The sequence below is a fragment of the Saccostrea cucullata genome, unplaced genomic scaffold (assembly GCF_032062105.1).
Source record: "Saccostrea cucullata isolate Sc308-1 unplaced genomic scaffold, CSIRO_AGI_Scuc_v1 ctg2106, whole genome shotgun sequence".
Lineage (NCBI taxonomy): Eukaryota > Metazoa > Mollusca > Bivalvia > Ostreida > Ostreidae > Saccostrea > Saccostrea cuccullata.
In genome coordinates this window covers 65,055-84,658 of record NW_026930315.1, presented here as the reverse complement: position 1 = coordinate 84,658, position 19,604 = coordinate 65,055, and the positions used below count along the sequence as shown (strand labels likewise).

The 19,604-nt window shown below is 32.1% G+C and overlaps 1 protein-coding gene across 1 annotated transcript; it reads left to right on the top strand.

Moving 5' to 3' along the window:
• The first annotated feature begins 9,419 nt into the window (after positions 1–9,419).
• LOC134283684 (uncharacterized) lies at positions 9,420–16,323 on the top strand. Its single transcript, XM_062766174.1, has 3 exons — positions 9,420–9,699; positions 13,535–13,751; positions 15,009–16,323. Exons 1-3 carry the CDS (start codon positions 9,499–9,501, stop codon positions 15,230–15,232), a joined length of 642 nt encoding a protein of 213 aa, XP_062622158.1. The 5' UTR covers positions 9,420–9,498; the 3' UTR covers positions 15,233–16,323.
• Positions 16,324–19,604: the final 3,281 nt, after the last annotated feature.

Genomic DNA, 19,604 nt, shown 5'->3' with positions numbered 1-19,604 from the left:
AAAAATCGTAAAATTTTAAAAGTAAAATATAAGAAATTTTCCTTTGCCAAATGAGAGTTGACAGCTTAAGACGTCATGTGTTAAAAATAAGTTAAATCTGGTGGTTAATTTGTTGACTCCCAGCCTCCTTAAATCGTATCTAGTTGATTTATATAGAAGTCTTTTAGCGTTCACAATATTTCGTATGAAAACTAATACGCAATCGTTGGAGGCTGTTTAAGAATTAAAATATGAATTCTAAATTCTTTTTACTCTCTTTAAAAGCATAAATCTCAATACAATTTGGAGATGACCATTGGTAATCAAGCGCAAAAGTTCATTAATCAATACAAATTGGGGTCCGAGCAGTCCCTTAAAAATAAATCAGATTCGGGATTATCTCTCATGGAAGAGTACAGAAATTAAAAGTCTACTTTCTATTAATTCCTTATCAATTTCCCCTAATAGAATGAATCTACATGTTTTATCTTTGATTGACATTTTATGCAATATGTTGTTTGAAATTTTTAAATTCCTGGGAAGAATTGTACCTTTTACTAATTGCATTACCTTATCTAAATAAATCATTACTATTGTTATCATTGTTAAATTGCAAAAACTGTACGAAGTGCATGGGGTAGTTTAAAGTAAAAAAATATGATTTTTTTTTCATTTATTATAGCTTTTATGTGTTCCCTTGTTGGTATCCACAAGCCATGACGATTGCAGTGGTACCAAAATGTGCAGAAAACAAGAAAAGGATAAACAGTTTTTGGAATTTATCACTGGTAAGCATTCTTTTGAAGCAATAATGATAAATTGCAATCTGAAAAAGAGCATCGTAAGGTTGTATTTCTAAAAACAAAAATTCATGATAATACAATATTAAATGAATACATACTCTTATCACTTTGATTCAAAATAATATAGAAATAGCTATATGTTATTATCAATGCTATGCGTTTTTCTTTAAAAGTTTCTTAATGACATTGCAATTAAATCCAACAAAAATTCAGTTGAAGAACTGCATTAGTCTTTACTGTGTATTACGTCATTTCCGGTATGGAGATTAACAGAGATCACGACCACGGGAAGACTGCTAGCCCTAGAGGCATACACATCATATTAAATGTGTGATGTTTATTGTGATCACAATTATAATAATAATTTCATAACAATTTGATGCAAAAATTCACTTAACATTCGACTAAATGGTGTATTTTATTTGATGTGTAAGTCTATAGAATTTGCGAAATGCTGACTAACTGTTAATATCTTTGTTTCATCAACTTTTTTGTCAATAGTTTTCCTCATTTCCGGAATAATTCCACTACTGGAATTAAATTTTCCCGATATTCTGGAAAATCTCTGATAATTTTATATTAATTTTTGGTCACATCCTTTAACGTTCGAATTTTGAAATTTGAAATCACTAAAGAAGTGATATCCGCCAAGTTTCAAAGGAAGTTGGAGATCCCAATCACTATCTTCATAAGTTTTGTTACCTCCATATCTCAGTATTTCTCATCAACATTGAGCTCCAGGTAACTTTTAAATTTGAGAATATTGTCCCCCGTCAATGTGTATAATTTTGATGTAATTTTGGGGATTTTAAATATAATGTGCCTAGTTGTAAGCTGTGTTAATGTTCATGTTTTGGAAACGTCTCTGATTTAAGAATTATATGTTGGACAAACAATTTAGGGGGAATGTGGGAGTAAATTTTATTAAATTTTACCAGAGTTTACTATACGATTTTTTAGTAGAATAGACAGCTTGGCGCATTATTTGGATTGTCCGCTCTTGAGTCGCAAAGTAAGAACCTTTTTAAATCAGAATATCATATTGTTTGCTGTGCTTGTAAAACTAAAGGAGTCTATCTATGAAAAGTTATCTTTTCATCATCGTTCTTCAAAATAGTTTAGTGAAAAAAGGAAATTGATTATAAAAATTCTGCATCTGAAATATCTGTAACAATGTGAAGAGTTCTTTGTTAAGAGATATAACTACCTTAGTTTTAACAGTTGATAAAAATATTAGTAATAGAAAATTGAAATCAATATTTGTAATTATCTTTCTTATCGGAATATTACACCCTAAGTTAAAAAAGTATTTCAATTATTCTTTTCTCATTTTTCATATCTGCTTAAAATGTTTAGGCACTACTCTGAAAGAAGCATTTTTGAAACATTTCAGTGTAAGCAAGGGATCCACAGTTATTGCTTTTCTTATCTCCTTAAATGTTGTTAAAACATAAAAACCAATAATAAACAAAACAAAAAACCTTTTAAGGTTAGTTTTATTAATAAATGCTAATAATATAAAGCCCATGCAATTAATACTTAATATTATTTGATTTATATGAAGAAAATCTTCGGTAAACGTGTACTAATAAAAAAACAGGATAAGTACCGAATAATTTATGAGGTTATTTGAAAAGGAATACTAAGTAAAAGCAGTATATAATCATAATTGATCAAATCATAATATACAATAAGTATTTTTATTCTTATGAGTTAATTGTGCAATTTATAAAAGGTGGTATTTTTATTCATATCAGTGACTTTTGATCACCATCCGAGTAAACGTCGTTTTCGCACACGTTTCTTCCAAATCATTAGAACCCTGCGTTCGTTTTTCTACGAGAAACTTGACATTTTAACATTTTTAGTTAAAACGTTTAGAAGAATGTCTATTTTATTATCTACTCACGAAATACTGCACTCATCAGATGAAAACGTCTTTAATGCATGATAGGTTTGAGATTAACTTTATTTTTTTTTTTTTTTTTTTTTTTTTTGATTTCTACAGTTTATTGGGCACTTTGAAATAAAAGAAACTCAAAAAAATTTCACTTTAAATACCGATAAATGAAACACGTTTAGGAACTGACCTTGTGAGTTAAGGTCACCATATCAGACTCAGTATCTACAAAATTGTTTTCAGACAGCAAGATTGGCTACTCAAAGCATCCCTGGTCTTCGGCGCATATGTGCAAGAACTTCTCCGACGTATCCACATCTAAGGTACTGCTTTCAAGACTGGACTACTGTTAAGTATATTGCTTTGGGGAGAAGACCGCTTTAAATAATAGAAAACTGAAGGAATTCATTGTAGGGACGAAATAATTTAACATCATGTTATTCTGGTCATATGGAAAAAACATAATCCAAATACCCTGTAAAAGTATAATATGACAGAATGCATGCTGCCTGATGTTGTCTGAGACGACTTTGTTCCCATCAGAATGTCGATGTCCTGCCCTGAACAACAGTTTCACCTGATTTATCACATATGGGATAAAATTGAAAGATAATTACGTCTTTACTAAACCAGTCGTTGACGTTATATGATGTAAGTCATGAATTGACCAATGTCGGATACATTCCGATGCATTTTGAACAATTACTTTGTCATTCAATGAGACACCAGAGTCAAACATGCATAATCGCAAACGGTGGCCATACGCGGTATTCAGTTTATGAATCACTTTCCAATTGCAATTGCCATCATCTTTCTAACGTCAGACAAGTAACGTTTTACGATTTAAAGACAAATGAATTCTGCATATTTGTAAACAATACATTTTTGTTAATCATGCTACTGAATTAAATATATCGTCAATGATATTATTTAAGAAATAAACAACGTTTTCATGATCAGTGAACATGGCGTTATGAATAGCAATTGCTCTGCTGGCATATTCCACGATGCGCGCTAGCAGTTGCGTTTATAGTCCCTTGAACGCAATTGAAAGGTTCATAGCGGGGGAATGCAGCGGATATGTAAATATATACATTAATATGTATTTTTAATTTTCAACTGTTTTTTTTTCTTCGGTAGTATATTTCATTGCATTTTCAAAGTTTTTCCGTTTCACAAAAATATTTTGAGAGAGAACGAGAGAGATCTAAATCAGTACATCTGCGTATACATGTACAGTATTTGTATTAAATGTCGATTACTTTTCATTTTCCAATTTACAATATCAATCAAAGAAGGAAGTGGAGATAGCGATGTAATATCAAAGTCCATAAAACAATACAAAATAGGAGCAGGGCAAACACTGACATCAGAGGTGGGATCAGGTGCCATGAATAAGAAAATTCCTTCCTAAAACATGCTATTAGTTTATGTGCATTCTCTTGTGTTGGTAAAGGTTTCCTGAATGATTAAATGCCTTTCCACACACGTCACATTTGTACGGCTTTTCACCTGTATGTATCCTCATGTGTGTCTTAACAGAGCTGGATACAGTAAAAGTCTTTCCACAAATATCACATTTAAAATGTCTATCACCTGTATGTATTCTCATGCGTATAATTAAGCCTCCTGACTGGTTAAATTTCTTGGCACACACATCACATTTATTAAGTTTTTCACCTGTGTGTATGTGTGATTGTAGGGGCCCTAACCGAGTTAATTCTCTTCCACACAAATCATATTTATAAGGTTTATTGTCAGCATGAATCCTTTTGTGTGCCTTCAAAGAATATGCTTCGTTGAATTCCTTCACACATACATCACATTTATAATGTATTCTCATGTGTATGTGTAAGTCACCTGAGCTATTGAATGTCTTTCCACATATGTCGCATTCATATAATTTATCACCTTTGTGTGTTTTCAAGTGTCTCCGTAAGTGACATAATTGGTTAAAGACCCTCCCGCAGACACTACATTCACGAAGTTCATCACCGGTATGTATCCTAATGTGCATCTGCAAGTTATTTTGGCATCTGAATTCTTTCCCACACATATCTCATTTATATGGTTTATCATCTGTATGTGTCCGGATATGTTTCTGCAAATCACTGGATCTCTTCCCAAAGGTATCACCTGTGTGCATTCTTATGTGTCTACGTAACCTACGTAACTAGCTAAATGTCTCCCCGCATACATCACATTTATGAAGTTTATCACCAGAATGTGTTCCCATGTGTCTCTGTAAGTGATCTATACGACAATATGTTTTCTCACATATTGCACAATCAAAACATTTTTTACTTGGTGCCTTGATAGGTTTCACTGTACTTTCTGTTTGATTGAGAGCACTGGTAGGTTTTACTGCACTTTTTGTTTGATTGAGAGCACTGGTAGGTTTCACTGCACTTTCTGTTTGATTGAGAGCACTGGTAGGTTTTACTGCACCTTCTGTTTTGATGTCACTAGCAAAGTGAAGACCACAGAAGTTTGAGCAATTCATTTGTACCACCTGCAGAGTTGACAAAAACAATTTGAAATGATTTGTTCAAGTTATTGTTTGATGGCAAATCAATCTTAGATACCAATTTAAACGTCACGTCATATAGCTTACTATGACGTCATGTCATATAGGCCAGTAGAATATATGGTTGTAACCTTAACATACTTGCGTAGGATATGAATGTTCCACCGAGTGTGTATTAGTAATGCAACATGAAAATATTTTATAAGTGTATGAAGTTTGATGAAAACATCTTGGACAGTTCCTTAAAATTGAACTCTAAAATTGGAGGTCGAGGTTACAGGAAAGTGCATGGTCAAATGTTTTGATACAGTTGAATAGCTCCCACTAATAACGTATCAGCATATTACAGTGTATGGTTATTTTTTTGTTTTGTTTTTTTTTAATTGATAAAAAAATCTTTAATGGTCTATTTAAAAACACTGTTCTAAATACTTGTCTAAGAAAAGAAAGGTTAAAAAAATTATGCAGTAGAAAAGCATGTATCAGTATAAATCAACAAATATGAACTTTGATTACACAATCTTGAATTGTATCTTTAAAACTGAGCTTACCACTAATTTAAGTAAAGCTAAACATATGAAGTTTGATCGCACTATCAATCTGAAAAAAAACATTTTGAAAGTTTATATTTAGAAGTTTGAAGTAAATTTCAAACAAAAAATTGTTACTTTACTTTATAGATTGCTGTGCGTAAATTTCTAAACAAACAGTAGATTAAAAACTCAAAAGTTTAGAATGCAAAAACCGTTTTTGGAAATTTGAAAAATGAATATTTAAGGTAAAAATCGAAAAAAAAAATTGAAATTGTGAACTTGTTTGGAAATTTGATAATTTCGATTTTAAGACTAAAATATTGAATTTTGATACACCAAATCAGTTAAAGTTTTTGAAATTTAGAAGTTTGAACTATTTTATTAACATTCTAAAACTCTAAATCATTTTAGAATTTGAATTGTTAAGTGATACACGGACTAATACTCCACATAAAAAATATATGTATATGAATTCTTCAAAATAAGAATTACACCAAATTCATTCATTGCTAAAATATGTTATAATAACGATGTATACAATAATTGTATTTTGAATTTTATCCTTGATTCATAATCTTCCCTTCCTTCCTGAAACTTATGGATCTGAGGATACTTAAGTTAAAGGATTTAAACAAAAGTATTGATACACAGACAGACATATGGATCTGGGGATTACTTTCAGGCCTTTCGGTACCATGATGCATGACCCGTTATACTAAATTACAAGTAATTACCTTTGAAAATTTCTGCTGTTGATTATTTACTTCTTCATTTGTAGAGCCAGGATTGCCAAATTTCTGCTGCTTTTCTACAACCAAAACAAGTAATCTGTAAAAATAAAACCGAAAGCTCAACCAATCAAGCAAAAGACCTCCTACAAGTATAACAAAAACGTGTTTAAAGTCCCAAAAAATCACATATTATATGAAGGAATCCATCCAATCCCTGCCACCAGTTTTAGGGGCGAACGAGCGGCCGTATTTATTAATATTTCACCCTCAGTATTTGATTTCTCTATTTTGGTAGCGTAAACTCCCCTAAATGTATTGAAACAAGAGTCAAGTGCATTTATTTAAAGTTTATTCACATTTCTCAAAAATGTATACAATCACAAATAATAAACAACAAATAAATCGAAGTTATAAAATTCAAATAATGCCTAAGAATAGAATATCATGATTGAGGTTATAATCAAAGTGTAAAAGTAGTGAGTAGCAGTTTCAGCACGGTATTTATACTAAAGCTCCACTCCTTACAATGAAGAGCTCATATTTTGGATCCCAAAAATTAAGAGTCAATGTATCAATTACATAAATTAATATATGGCAATCCGCAGGCGATACATAACACAATATGTAGGGTAATTTACATTAAGCTTTTAAGTGTAAAGATAAAGATATTCAATGTGTAAAAATAATTGACATCAATTTAAGAATAAATTATGATAACATATTTAAACCGCTACATACGATTTATCGGGTGATTACACCGCCTATACCCCATTTCGAGGATTCAACAATACCCTTATATCGGATATTATACACGATTTCGCGGATAATACCCGATTTCGAGTATTCTCTTCAACCAGATATATTATATATTCAGTAAATACAATTAAAGTTTATTTTTGTCGAATATTGACTGTCGTTTTTCATACAAATTATTCGGTCATTATGTTTAGCAAAATCTATTTTGCTAATTAATTCAGAAAAAATGTAATAACTTTCAAATAATATCATTCCTTTTTTTCAATTTTTAACATCAGAAAAATAACATTTTTGTGAGTGCAGAAAGGTCAAATAATTGACTATGCGAAATAATTTGAAACTACTGTTGTTGTCAAAATTTTAAATGATGAAAAGACTATGCTTGATCCAATAATTCATTTTGGATAAAAGATATTAACTAGAAATCTTTGAAAATTGGTTTATATGGTTGAACTAATTATAGTCAAAAAAGATCATATTAATTGCTCCGTAGTGTCAAAAAGAGCGATATCATTCCCATGTTTCGATTTCAGAAAATCTCAATACTTATGTGCACAGGAACCAACCCCCTTAAATGATGATATGGCAATGTACTGTTACTGTTCCTGTATCGACGACCCAAGAGGGACAAACATCCTGGTAGCATACATTGTCCTTAATCCAGTTACCGGATTTGTTTATTCTTACGGAAAAGTTCTACATTTTCCATATCCTCGTTGGATTATAGATAAATGTTCTATACCTTAAGTACATATACTTCAACATTTTAATTCTCTGTTGAAAATAATTGTCTCAAACCCTATATAATTCTTGGGTTCAAGTCAATTTAGACCAGCTTTCTCTGCGAAACAGAATGAAAACAAATAGAAAAGACTTTTTTTCTTACATGTACCAATTCCAATCATATCTGTACATTTAAAGAATTTATTTCTTTTCTTTTCTATTACTACGATGTATATGTAGTAGACCACATAAATATATCGGGTTTTTTTTATTTTTGACAATTTATAAAATGATTTATGAGGAGAAGACTATCTAAGTTTCTGAACTTGTGCCCGATCCTTTGACTTTATCAATAAAATTGTTCAAGTCAGAAAAGACTTTACGTAATGATGTTACAAATTATTTAATCATGGCTCCTGTGAGAGCTCTCTACAGTCGCGGCAGACAACGATATTATTAAGATTAAGTGTATGACTCTGAGTAACGAGTCTCTTACATGTATAAAACGTAATTCTGCGCAATAATATCGATATTCTGGTATATGCGATTCGTTAACAAAAAAAATCGTATCGCGATACATTTTTCCAGAACTGGTATGCTGGCAAAATGTTTGGTCACAAGATTTTTTAAGTTGTCGGAAGCGTACGAGTATTTAGTTAATTGACCCGAACAGAACCAAACAGTAATGTTGCTTTTTTATTGTTGCATTTTGTTGCCAAACTGTAGTGATATCAACAAAAACAGTTAAAAATATCGCACAGTGAAATCCCCAGCCGATACCCAAACCTAATAAAAGCCCTAATAAAAAGTTTAAAAATGGAACTGTAAATTCCAATCTTTTACAAAGTAGTGGTATATATGGTGCTCTACAACACAATTTTAGTTATATAATAAGACCCGCCCAATTTACTATATATTTTTACCAATTATGCTAATTAGATAAAAGGCTTTTTTCCATACATTCATACCAAAGGCTCACTCTAGTCTCCACCCACTTGGAAGGCTTTCTCCATATATTTATACCAAAGGCTTATAAGAAACTCCACCCTTTAGGAAGGCTTATCATAGGCTTACTCTACATAGTTATACCAAAAGCTCATGGTAGTCTCTACCCATTTTGTAGATTTACTCTATATACGTATACCAAAGGCTCTCAGTCGACTCGGCTTTCTTAGGAGGTTACTATCAGTACATATTGTATTCAGCGCTACGCGCTCATTACTTTGTCAGTGACGCACATACTCAATCTCCCATGCAGAGTTGTCGTTCGGTTCTCTCTCAAACACCTCCGCAATTGGCTCACGTCAAGATATTTAAAATAACGTATAAAACCTGATATTTGCAGGATTTTTTCAAATTAAAATTATAGTTCTGGATTTATTTAGTAAATATCTACCTCAAAACTCAGACATAATCATAGACATTGAATTATAATGAATTAAAACAAACGCACTATTTCTCGTGTTTAACACTGTGATATACGCGAGCCAACAACAGATGTGAATGACCTATGAGCCGATGGTAGAGAGTGGTACATACTAGCAAAATGTCTGCACTACCTGTTCGTAGCTTTATGGATGGCGCCAACACGAAGTGGCGTCATGGATACCAACCGAACTATGATGTCGTTAATGAGAAATTTATGGCAGAAAAAACAATGAATCATAAAGATGGATCTTTAGAACAAGTTGTTGAAAATTTGGTGAAAACTTGGGAAATGGAAAGTTCGCATAAGATGGATGCCGCGGTATGTATAGTGAATTTAAAAAGTATTAAAAATAGATTTCAATTTAAAAAAAAAATGATATTATAGAATTTGTGTTTAGATAATTTATTTTTAACTTGTACGTAACTCATGAGATATGAAACTCGAACTTTTACACATGAATAGCATAAAAGTATATCTTTAGAAATCTAAGAGTCAGGCTCACGGATTAATGCTATTTGACCTAAAAACTTCAAGAACAGCCAAACCCCTTAAATAAAAATCATTTTAAAGAAGCATTAACTTTGCCAATACAGATATCTTCCTAAACTGTCGGTTAATTAAGGTTAGCTAAATATCGAACTTTTATCTTTAAAAGACATTAAGACTCAATTACAAGGAAACACAAAAAATTATATTGATTGCATCATAATACATGTATATGACAAATGCACAATCATTACAAAAACTGCGTTGAAATGCCATTTAGAAAAAAATGTTTCTGATCATTAATAATGTTTAAATGTCATTGACTGAATACGTTTACTGCTGAGATACAGAGTAACATAACGGTGTTAGCTGTAGTATCACCTATCATATTCTCAGACTGACTGCTTATAGCAAAAGAAACTGATGGAATACTAGGCCGTCAAATGGTAATTAGACATAATTATGAAGTGTAAGATTTCGTCAAATTGTAAGAAAGACAGCCTCCTCGAAAGGACATAAACAATCGATATGCTATTAATACAATTCACCTTTTATGATTATCTGTTGTCAATTAAGTGTAATAAATCAAATACTTGGGGTATATGCAATATATTTGAACGTCCAAGAGGTCAAAACCACTCGTCATTCTGTCCTGTCAAGTTACAAAACAACCTGTCTTCAGTTACGTCATTTCGAGCATGGTTTACAATACATGTATGCTTGTATGCAGGCTACAAAAAGGCGACCCGTGCTTTGTTCAAAGTATTGTTATCACTGTTGATTTTAAATATAAAAACTATTCTCCAAACGCGGGGCCCGAGCACTTGTTTTGCTCGATGTCAAATTGCTAAAATTGTTATCTTATAATCTAGTACTGTATTATCGTCATGATGGTATGACGTCATAATCTACTTTTTTTTCCTTTTTAACGCTTTGGTTTTCAGATCTACATAGTATTTTCAAATCTTTTATATTTTAGCTAGATTTTATGTGCATTTGACAGCTTCTATACTTCTTGTTCAGATTTTTTTTTTAATAAAAGATTTTATTTCAAATACATGCATAGTTTCATATTTGAGGCATCACCTCCGCAGAGGCACTCATCATATACATCTCCTGGGGTGCCAGGGGCTCCCTGGATCGGTAACAAATTTTATACATGTATAATAGGTAAATCAAGAAATAATTTTGTTAAATAAATATATCAGGCATAAACTTATATAATATAGTGTATGATTTTAGTAGAAAATAGCTCTATTATAAATATAGTTGGTAACAATGACATCATGATTATACAATTCAATAGACGATAATTAGCTGCTTCAAAAATATGCAACAGTGACATCATGCATATGTTTATAAAAGCCAATATAAGGTTATAGTAGAATATACATAAATTTTACAAACACAATAGTTGACAGTAACATCATGCGGCAGGACTTGCTTTTACAGTTCACCTTCACAGTCCATTTTGTCCTGCCACATGGATGTACATGCAGAGGGCCAGCTCACCCTCTAGTACATATAAAATTGATACAATTAATATACATATAATTAAAAGTTTTGTCACAACAGTTCAGGAATTTTAAAATCTGAATTTATACATTTTGTCTTTTTAATAGTAAAATACAATTGCATCAGCGCGTTTTTTAAAAAGCGACACACTCCTTCATATGTAACCTGGTCTTTAACAATTCTACATTTCATTTTATATTTGTAAATCTTACACGCCAAGAATGACAATGTATTATCTAAAATAAAAGGGTATTAGTTGTTGAAAATAATAAAGCCTATAACAATCATTTTCTATGTTATATCTATCTTTATTGGTTGAGAAATTTTACTCCAGTTTGGCTTTCCAAGTCACATTCGAAAATCAAATGTTTGATATTTTCTTGTGTATCGCAGAAATCACAGTTACCACTGTTGTTTTTATCCCACTTACTAACGGATATATCTGTAGTCAACAGATTATGTAGTAGCTTATAACTAAATTCTGATACAGATTTATCAAATATGAGCGAACTTTATTTTCATATATAGTATCGAAATGACTTTTATGTATTTGGAATTCTCTACACCAGATATTTTCCATGATTGGCTTGTCCGATTTGTAAACTTTTAAATCGCAATTATAAACCCTGTAGCGCTGCGACAGACCGCTCCAAGCTGGTAAGCACTAGCTTGTTTGTCGAAGTATGTCCTTTTTATATTTTGTTGTTAGTTTTGTCGTTGTTACAACGCTCACCAAAAATGTAGTCAAAAGAACTGTTAACTCCAGTGGTTTACGTTCGCATTGGAATTATTGCAGAACATGTTAACACAGATTTGCGATGATAAGAAATCCAACATTCTTACAAAGAATTCTTTGATATTGAGAACCTATCGTCGTATTTTGAAGATAACGATATACAAATGTAACTTTAACATACATGTATTTATTACCGGTTCTAATTTGATTCGTACGCCTTAATGGTTATGGTGCACGGTTTTTTTATGTTCGCAGGGGCGTATTTTCAATATCGATTGCGTAAGCAAGTCAATTGAGATTTGTACTCTGCTGTGTACGTTTCGGGTTCATAAAATTCCCTGTCACCCACTAAAATTGGAACATGTTTTAAGTTTGTGTTCTATTTGGCAATTACTGTAATATACATGAAGTTGACATGCAGGTGATGTGGTGACGTCATTTCATGGGCTTATAAGGTTTAAAGACGTTTGATGTTGGTACATTGTGCAGGATACCAAAATGACGTGGCAAGGCAGGGGAGAAGATTGATATGCTTTGAATTGAATTGTTACAATATGTACAAAGTTGTTCGATAATACACTGCACTTCACGGATCGTTCCTAAAACGTTTGTTTGTTTTTGTATAAAGTGATAAGTTTGTAAATAATTGAATTTCGATTGAGTGCACTGAATTAAAAAAGTAATTTTTTTTTTAAAAAACAGTTCGAAATCATTACACGATTACGTGAAATATTTATTTCGAAGTCCTTTAAAATCTAGGACTTGTCGTTTTTTCAATGAAATGTAACGGTTGTGGTAAACATGTTACCGTTTGAATGCTTTGGTCACTAAACTTAAAACATGTAATTAGGAATTAAAAGAGGATGGTGATCGAAAAATGTCATTGGATGTTTTTAAAGGAATGAATGTCGATACAAACTGAAACCAAGGGAAACAGAAATCCACAACAATCTGAAGCATCTAAATCAATCTTAAATCTATAATTAGTCAATCAGCAAAAATATACACATTCAAATGCCTAAATATAATTGCGGAAACATGTCCTATTCAATGATAAAACTGAAGTCAAAGTTGAGTATGTTCATCGTAAAGCGTGCTATTACAAAACCAAAAGAACAATAAAATCTTGTCTGTCATTAGTCATTTTTCTTTAATATTATTCAGAGTAAAGTTTTTCTATTATTTTAAGTTTATATCCCAGTGACATGCATACATGTAGCCCTTCTAGTAAGCATTCTAGCTTTAATTAAGTTTTTTTACATTCTTTATTGGGGCGGTATATCCCGAGTGATCCTTATTCGTATTTAAATTTTCCACATGTTCTTACATTTGTTTTACATTTAACTTGTACGATTCAGACAAAATAATCAAAGTGCAGATATTTATAAGGTTTGTTATTGACATTTGCCATTTCAGGATTGGAAAAGCGTAGACAAAGAAGTTTTCACCATCTCTTTAAACGGAGGAAAGAAGTTTAACCTAGATGACAACATTAGTATTGGCAACTACAACATGTTAATGTGTGAAAGTCCTCTGTACAGTGCCGTGAAAGAGACCAACCAATCATCACATGACTTGTTCCGGAACGTGTTTAAGACTGGATTTGCCTGGGAAGTGCTGCAAGTGTTCTCTGGTGAGTCAAATGAAAAATTTACACTAACAAACTGTTAGAATCTCATATGTCCATAAAACAAAATACAAATTTTAAAGCCGAGCAAACAAGGACGTCTAAAGTAAGAGGTGGGAACTAATTTAAAGTAAAACATATACGCCTGTAGAGAGAGCTATTGGTCGCGGGTTCGACCACCGTACGCGTCGTACCAAAAATCACGTAAATGGTACGTGTGTCTCTCTTAAGTTTGCTAAGCTTGTTAAATTGCAGAAATATATTTTTCTACAAAATTGTAGTAATTATATAAAGTTGTTTTGTAATCGATCTAAAACATGTACAAAAAAACCTTTTACTTATTATATTAGTGTATGTTACTGTTTGTCCCTCTCTTGACATACGTTTGCCATACTTTTGTAGAGAATACATCTTTGTCGGTCGCCGAGGTTTAGTAAACTGTAAACAATTTTTTTTCTCTTTGAAACGTAAATGCCTGCCAATATAAACAAGCTACCGGTAGAAGCTCGTAAACCATGTGATCGCACATATTTAGATATTCGAAGAATAATCCGTAAATTCCTGTTTGTTTACAAATAATTTTACCATTTTACCATTTTAATCCTATTTTTTGGCGTGACCTGATTTGTGATTTTAAGAGATAATAAGAAACAAGTCATAACAAACATGTCCCGACTATAGAAAGTTAATTGCTTTTAACCTTTTAACATTAACATCGCTTTTTAAAAGTGTAGAAAAACCACACGTCTAACAAGGTGAAGCTACAGTACATCAGTTAGAGTTTACCTGTTTCACACGGTCTTGGTTTAAACATTATGTAGGATTTGTCTCAAAATAAGGTCACCCTAAATTTTTATGCATATTTTGTTTGAGAAAAGAAGTCACTGTCGGGAATTCAACTGACATTTTGTTAAAGGGAACTGTTACACTAAGTGTAAACTTGAAATCAAGTATTGTTTTAATACTAGTTGTAGTTGCATGGGAAAATTGCTTTAGTGCAGCCCCGATTTTTGTAATGAACATTACGTATTTTCTACACTACTATGTATACTGACTTGTGTTCTTTTATATTACTCCATTCTGATAAAACGATATATGTACATGTAGAATGTTTACATGCAATATGGATATAAAATACTATCTTTATAGATTGAGCTGAAACTATTTCATAATAATAGTTTTTTTTTATCAAGTTTAACTGAATGAAACGGAAGGCAAAAATTACTTTGTTGCAAAGTAAGATTAACAACTTTTCTATTTCAGGACCGCCTTTGGTCTCGTTTACATGGAGACACTGGGGAACGTTTGAAGGTGACTATAAAGGTACTAAAGCTACAGGGGAGACAATCGAGATGTACGGCAACTGTGTGGTCAAGGTCAACGACGAAATGAAAATCCAGTCTATTGATGTATATTATGATCCAAACCCTTTCTTGATGAAACTGACCAACTGGAAATCTGGAGCTGACTGTCCAATGGCTAAATAAAGGATAGATGGACAGTTACATTGTTTTTACGCTTTCTGTTATGCTATCACATATGGCATTGCAAACCTATAATTACAACCCTTGCATTTATATGCTAACAACACGAAACCGAAGAGGCAAAATTTGTGCAAATTTTTCTATCAGTCTGTAAACAAATGTTATGTAAAGCAGAAAATAGTACCACGATGTCGTCGTTGATATCTAGGTTAGTAAGATCAATAGGTAAATATAGTCATTTATGTTGGCATTTTTTTTTATTGAATATAATAAAACCATTTGAAATATAAGCTCGCTTTGAATCCATATTTGTATATGCTTATATGTGCAGTATCGGGGCTACTCTTTGGTCCGTCACAAAAAGTAAAAAAAAACTTTACAAACAACGAAGCAAGCAAGTCCAAACTTTTGTCCAACTGTGGTTGCAAAACATTTGCCTTTTACATTCTACTATATATATAGATTTGGGTTGAGGATTTCCTTTAAATAATTCTACAGAGGCTCTTTAGAAGCAGACGGTTTTAAATAACTCAGTGTAAGCCAATGTTTATTGCAGTGTGGATATGATTTATATTGTACCCTTATATTTTGTAGTCAAAAGAAGGACATATATGTCTATTAAACAATACATGTACAAACTATATTCTTGTTGTCAAAATAAACTACTGTTTTCTTATTTATTACAGGATCGTTTTTGTTGACTTACATATAAAAAGGCAAGAAGATCTAAGTAGAAATTATAAGGACGCCAAAAATGGCATGTATGACTGAAGCTGCGTGCGCTAAACAATACCTCTTGACTAATAAACATTTTAATTTATTAAACAAGCTTACCAGGTGTTAGAGACATCGATTTTTTTTGGATGTAATACCAATTTGGTCCCGAACCCGATATTAATAGGATTTTATATTTTTTTATATTAGCAACCACAGTACAAAGACTTAGGAATCAAATTTAAAGTTTAAAAATGTCAATTAAAAGAAATAAATTATCACTCTAAAGGACTAAACAAAATATATAAAAACTAAAAAAAAAAAGCTGAAAGTAATGACTGATTTAAAAAAGGACACAACTAAATTAATAATTAAAACAAGAGGCCCAAGGGCCTTGAATCGCTCTTCTGATAAATTGTACAATGTATCACTTCTATTAGAAGCCTCCAACTCTATTAGTATCATAAGACCCAAAATGCATCAACTTACAAAGTTTGATAATATTTAGCCAGTTAAGACTGAAGATATAATATAATAATAAAATACCATAAGTAGGTCACAGTGACCTACCTTTTGATTGAAATTTGCTGAGGACTCAAGATACATAAATTGACAAAGACTGATGATTCTAATTAAATAAGTACCTGAGATATTCAAAAGTAGGTCACCATGACTTACTTTTTGGTCAACATTCTCTGAAAACCCAAGATGCATCATCTTACAAAGTTTGACGATTCTAAGCCAATTAGTACCAGAGATAATTAAATATAGCCAAAAGTAGGTCACGGTGACCTACTTTTTGGTCAACGTTATTCAAAAACCAAAAATGCCTAAACTGACAAAATTTGAAGATTCTAAGCCAATAAGTACTCAAGATATTCAAAATTAGGTCACCGTGACCTACTTCTTGCTGGACATTCAATGAAACTCTAAGATGCCTCAACTGACAAAGTTTGATGATTTCGAGCAATTAAGTACCAGATATAATTAAATATAGCCATAAAATATCAAAAGTAGGTTACAGTGACCTACTTTTTGGTCGACATTCTCCGAAAACCCAAGGTGCCTAAACTGACCAAGTTTGATGATTCTAAGCTAATACATACCTGAGATAATCAAAAGTAGGTCACCGTGACCTACTTTTTGGTCAACCTTCTTCGAAAACCCAAGATGCCTCAACTGACAAAGTTTGATGATTCTAAGCCAATAAGTGCCTGAGATACTTAAATATAGCCATAAAATGTCATAAGTAGGTCACTGTGACCTAATTTTTGGTCAACAATCTCTGAAGACCCAAGATGCATCAACTGACAAAGTTTGATCATTTTAGGTCAATAAGTACCAGAGATACTTAATTTTAGTCACAAAAGGTCAAAAGTAGGTCATCATGACCTACTTTTTGGTCGTAACTCTCCAAAAACCCAAGATGCATCAACTCACAAAGTTTGATCATTCTAAGCCAATTAGTACTGGAGATACTTAAATAAAGCCATAAAATGTCAAAAGTAGGTCACCGTGACCTACTTTTTGGTCGTCACTCTCCGAAAACCAAATATGCATCGACTCACAAAGTTTGAAGATTCTAAGCCAATAAATACCAAAGATACTTAAATATAGCCATAAAATGTCGAAAGTAGGTCACCGTGACTTATATCTTGGCCGACATTTTTCAAAGACCCAAGATGCATCTACTGACCAAGTTTGATGATTGTAGGTCTGAAGGTAATCAAAATATGCGATTTAAACAATTTGAAAACAAAAGTCAGCAGAATTCAAAAAGTAGGTCACAGTGACCTACTTTTTCATAAATATGTCTTAAAGTCCCAAGATGCATCAAAGTACAAGATTTGATGATTCTAAACCTTACAGTGTCTGAAATAAAGGGATTTAATGTTTTTAAAAGGATAAGTCATAAAGTTCAAAAAGTAGGTCACGGTGACCTACTTTCAAGTTGACAGTGTTTGAGGACCGAAGATGCATCAACTGACAAAGTTTGATGATCATAGGCCTTAAAGTGTCCAAAATATGCCTTTAAATCAATTTGAAAACAAAAGTCAGCAGAATTCAAAAAGTAGGTCACAGTGACCTACTTTTTCATAAATATGTCTTAAAGTCCCAAGATGCATCAAAGTACAAGATTTGATGATTCTAAACCTCACAGTGTCTGAAATAAAGGGATTTAATGTTTTTAAAAGGATAAGTCATAAAGTTCAAAAAGTAGGTCACGGTGACCTACTTTTAAGTTGACAGTGTTTGAGGACCGAAGATGCATCAACTGACAAAGTTTGATGATCATAGGCCTTAAAGTGTCCAAAATATGCCTTTAAATCAATTTGAAAACAAATCCCCGCAAAATTTAAAAAGTAGGTCACCATGACCTACTTTTGAGTTAACATGATGTGAAGTCGTAAGATGCATCAACTTACAAGATTTGATGATCCTAGTCCTTACAGTAAAGAAAATATACACGTTTTTATTAATTGTAAATTTAGGTCAACTTTGAAGTGACCTTGAGACCACGCCCTTTGCCCCAGGGTCATGCCTTGAACAATTTTTAATCTTCAACATATCCTAATCCTTGTATGTAAGTTTGGTGAAAATCTGCCTGGTGGTTCTGGAGAAGAAGATTTTTTAGCAACCAGTACTTTTGGTTTTGTTTTCCTGATTATCTCCCCTTGTTTTAGGGTCCCAACCCTTATTTTAGTATAAATGGTAGCCCTTGGGCCAAGGATACCCTGTGACAAATTTGACACTGATTGGCCAAGGGGTTCTTGAGTTATGGCCCATATTCTAAAAAGTTAACGCACACCGCATACCGCACAAATGGCCATAGCATTAGCTCTTTGAGCCTTTGGCTCAGAAGAGCTAAAAATAAACAACAATATAAACTGTTGTATATCTAGGAGCAAGCAAATGCATTAAATATGATCAAGCGAGATATGCAAAGTTATGCTAGATAATATACTTTTTGATGACAGACAAAATTCAAATTAAATTTTAAAATAAAAATATACAGAGTAGGAGACACATTGGCAAAAGCTATGCGAGCAAATCAAGGATCAACAATAATTCATAACTTTAAATTGATTGATCAAACACTATAGACTATAAGGTTACTTAGTAAAATTTTTACCAAGATTTTTTAATCTCCACCCCATTTGTTCACCCCCTTTTACTTTTAATTGTTTTTTTTTTCTCCAACTCTTTTTTGCTTTTTTCTATTCTGTCATGTAGTATACGGAAATTATTTATATATACCGTAAATCTGGAAATTTTTACGTCGATTTATTTTTGCGAATTTGGGTCAAAAAGCTGTTGATTAATTTTTACGCTTCAAATTTTTGCGAATTGTCACTGGTGCTAAAAATAAAAATCACTGAAGATTTTCATATTAGGTTATGTTTCAAGTAATATGCCCAGTTAGAATACCACCAATATACTCACAACGTGGCAAGATATTGCAAAATCGCTCCGAAACAATTTTGATAAAAATACAAAAGGATTTGCACTGAAAATAATTTTTAAGTCAATTATAACAAACATTTTAGAGGTTGTGTATGCCTTTTAACCTAAAGTATAATCCAAATGAAGAAAAATATAACTAATTTTCTCAACGTTTGGTTTTTCTCACCTAAAATTTACACGCCGCGTTTACATTTGG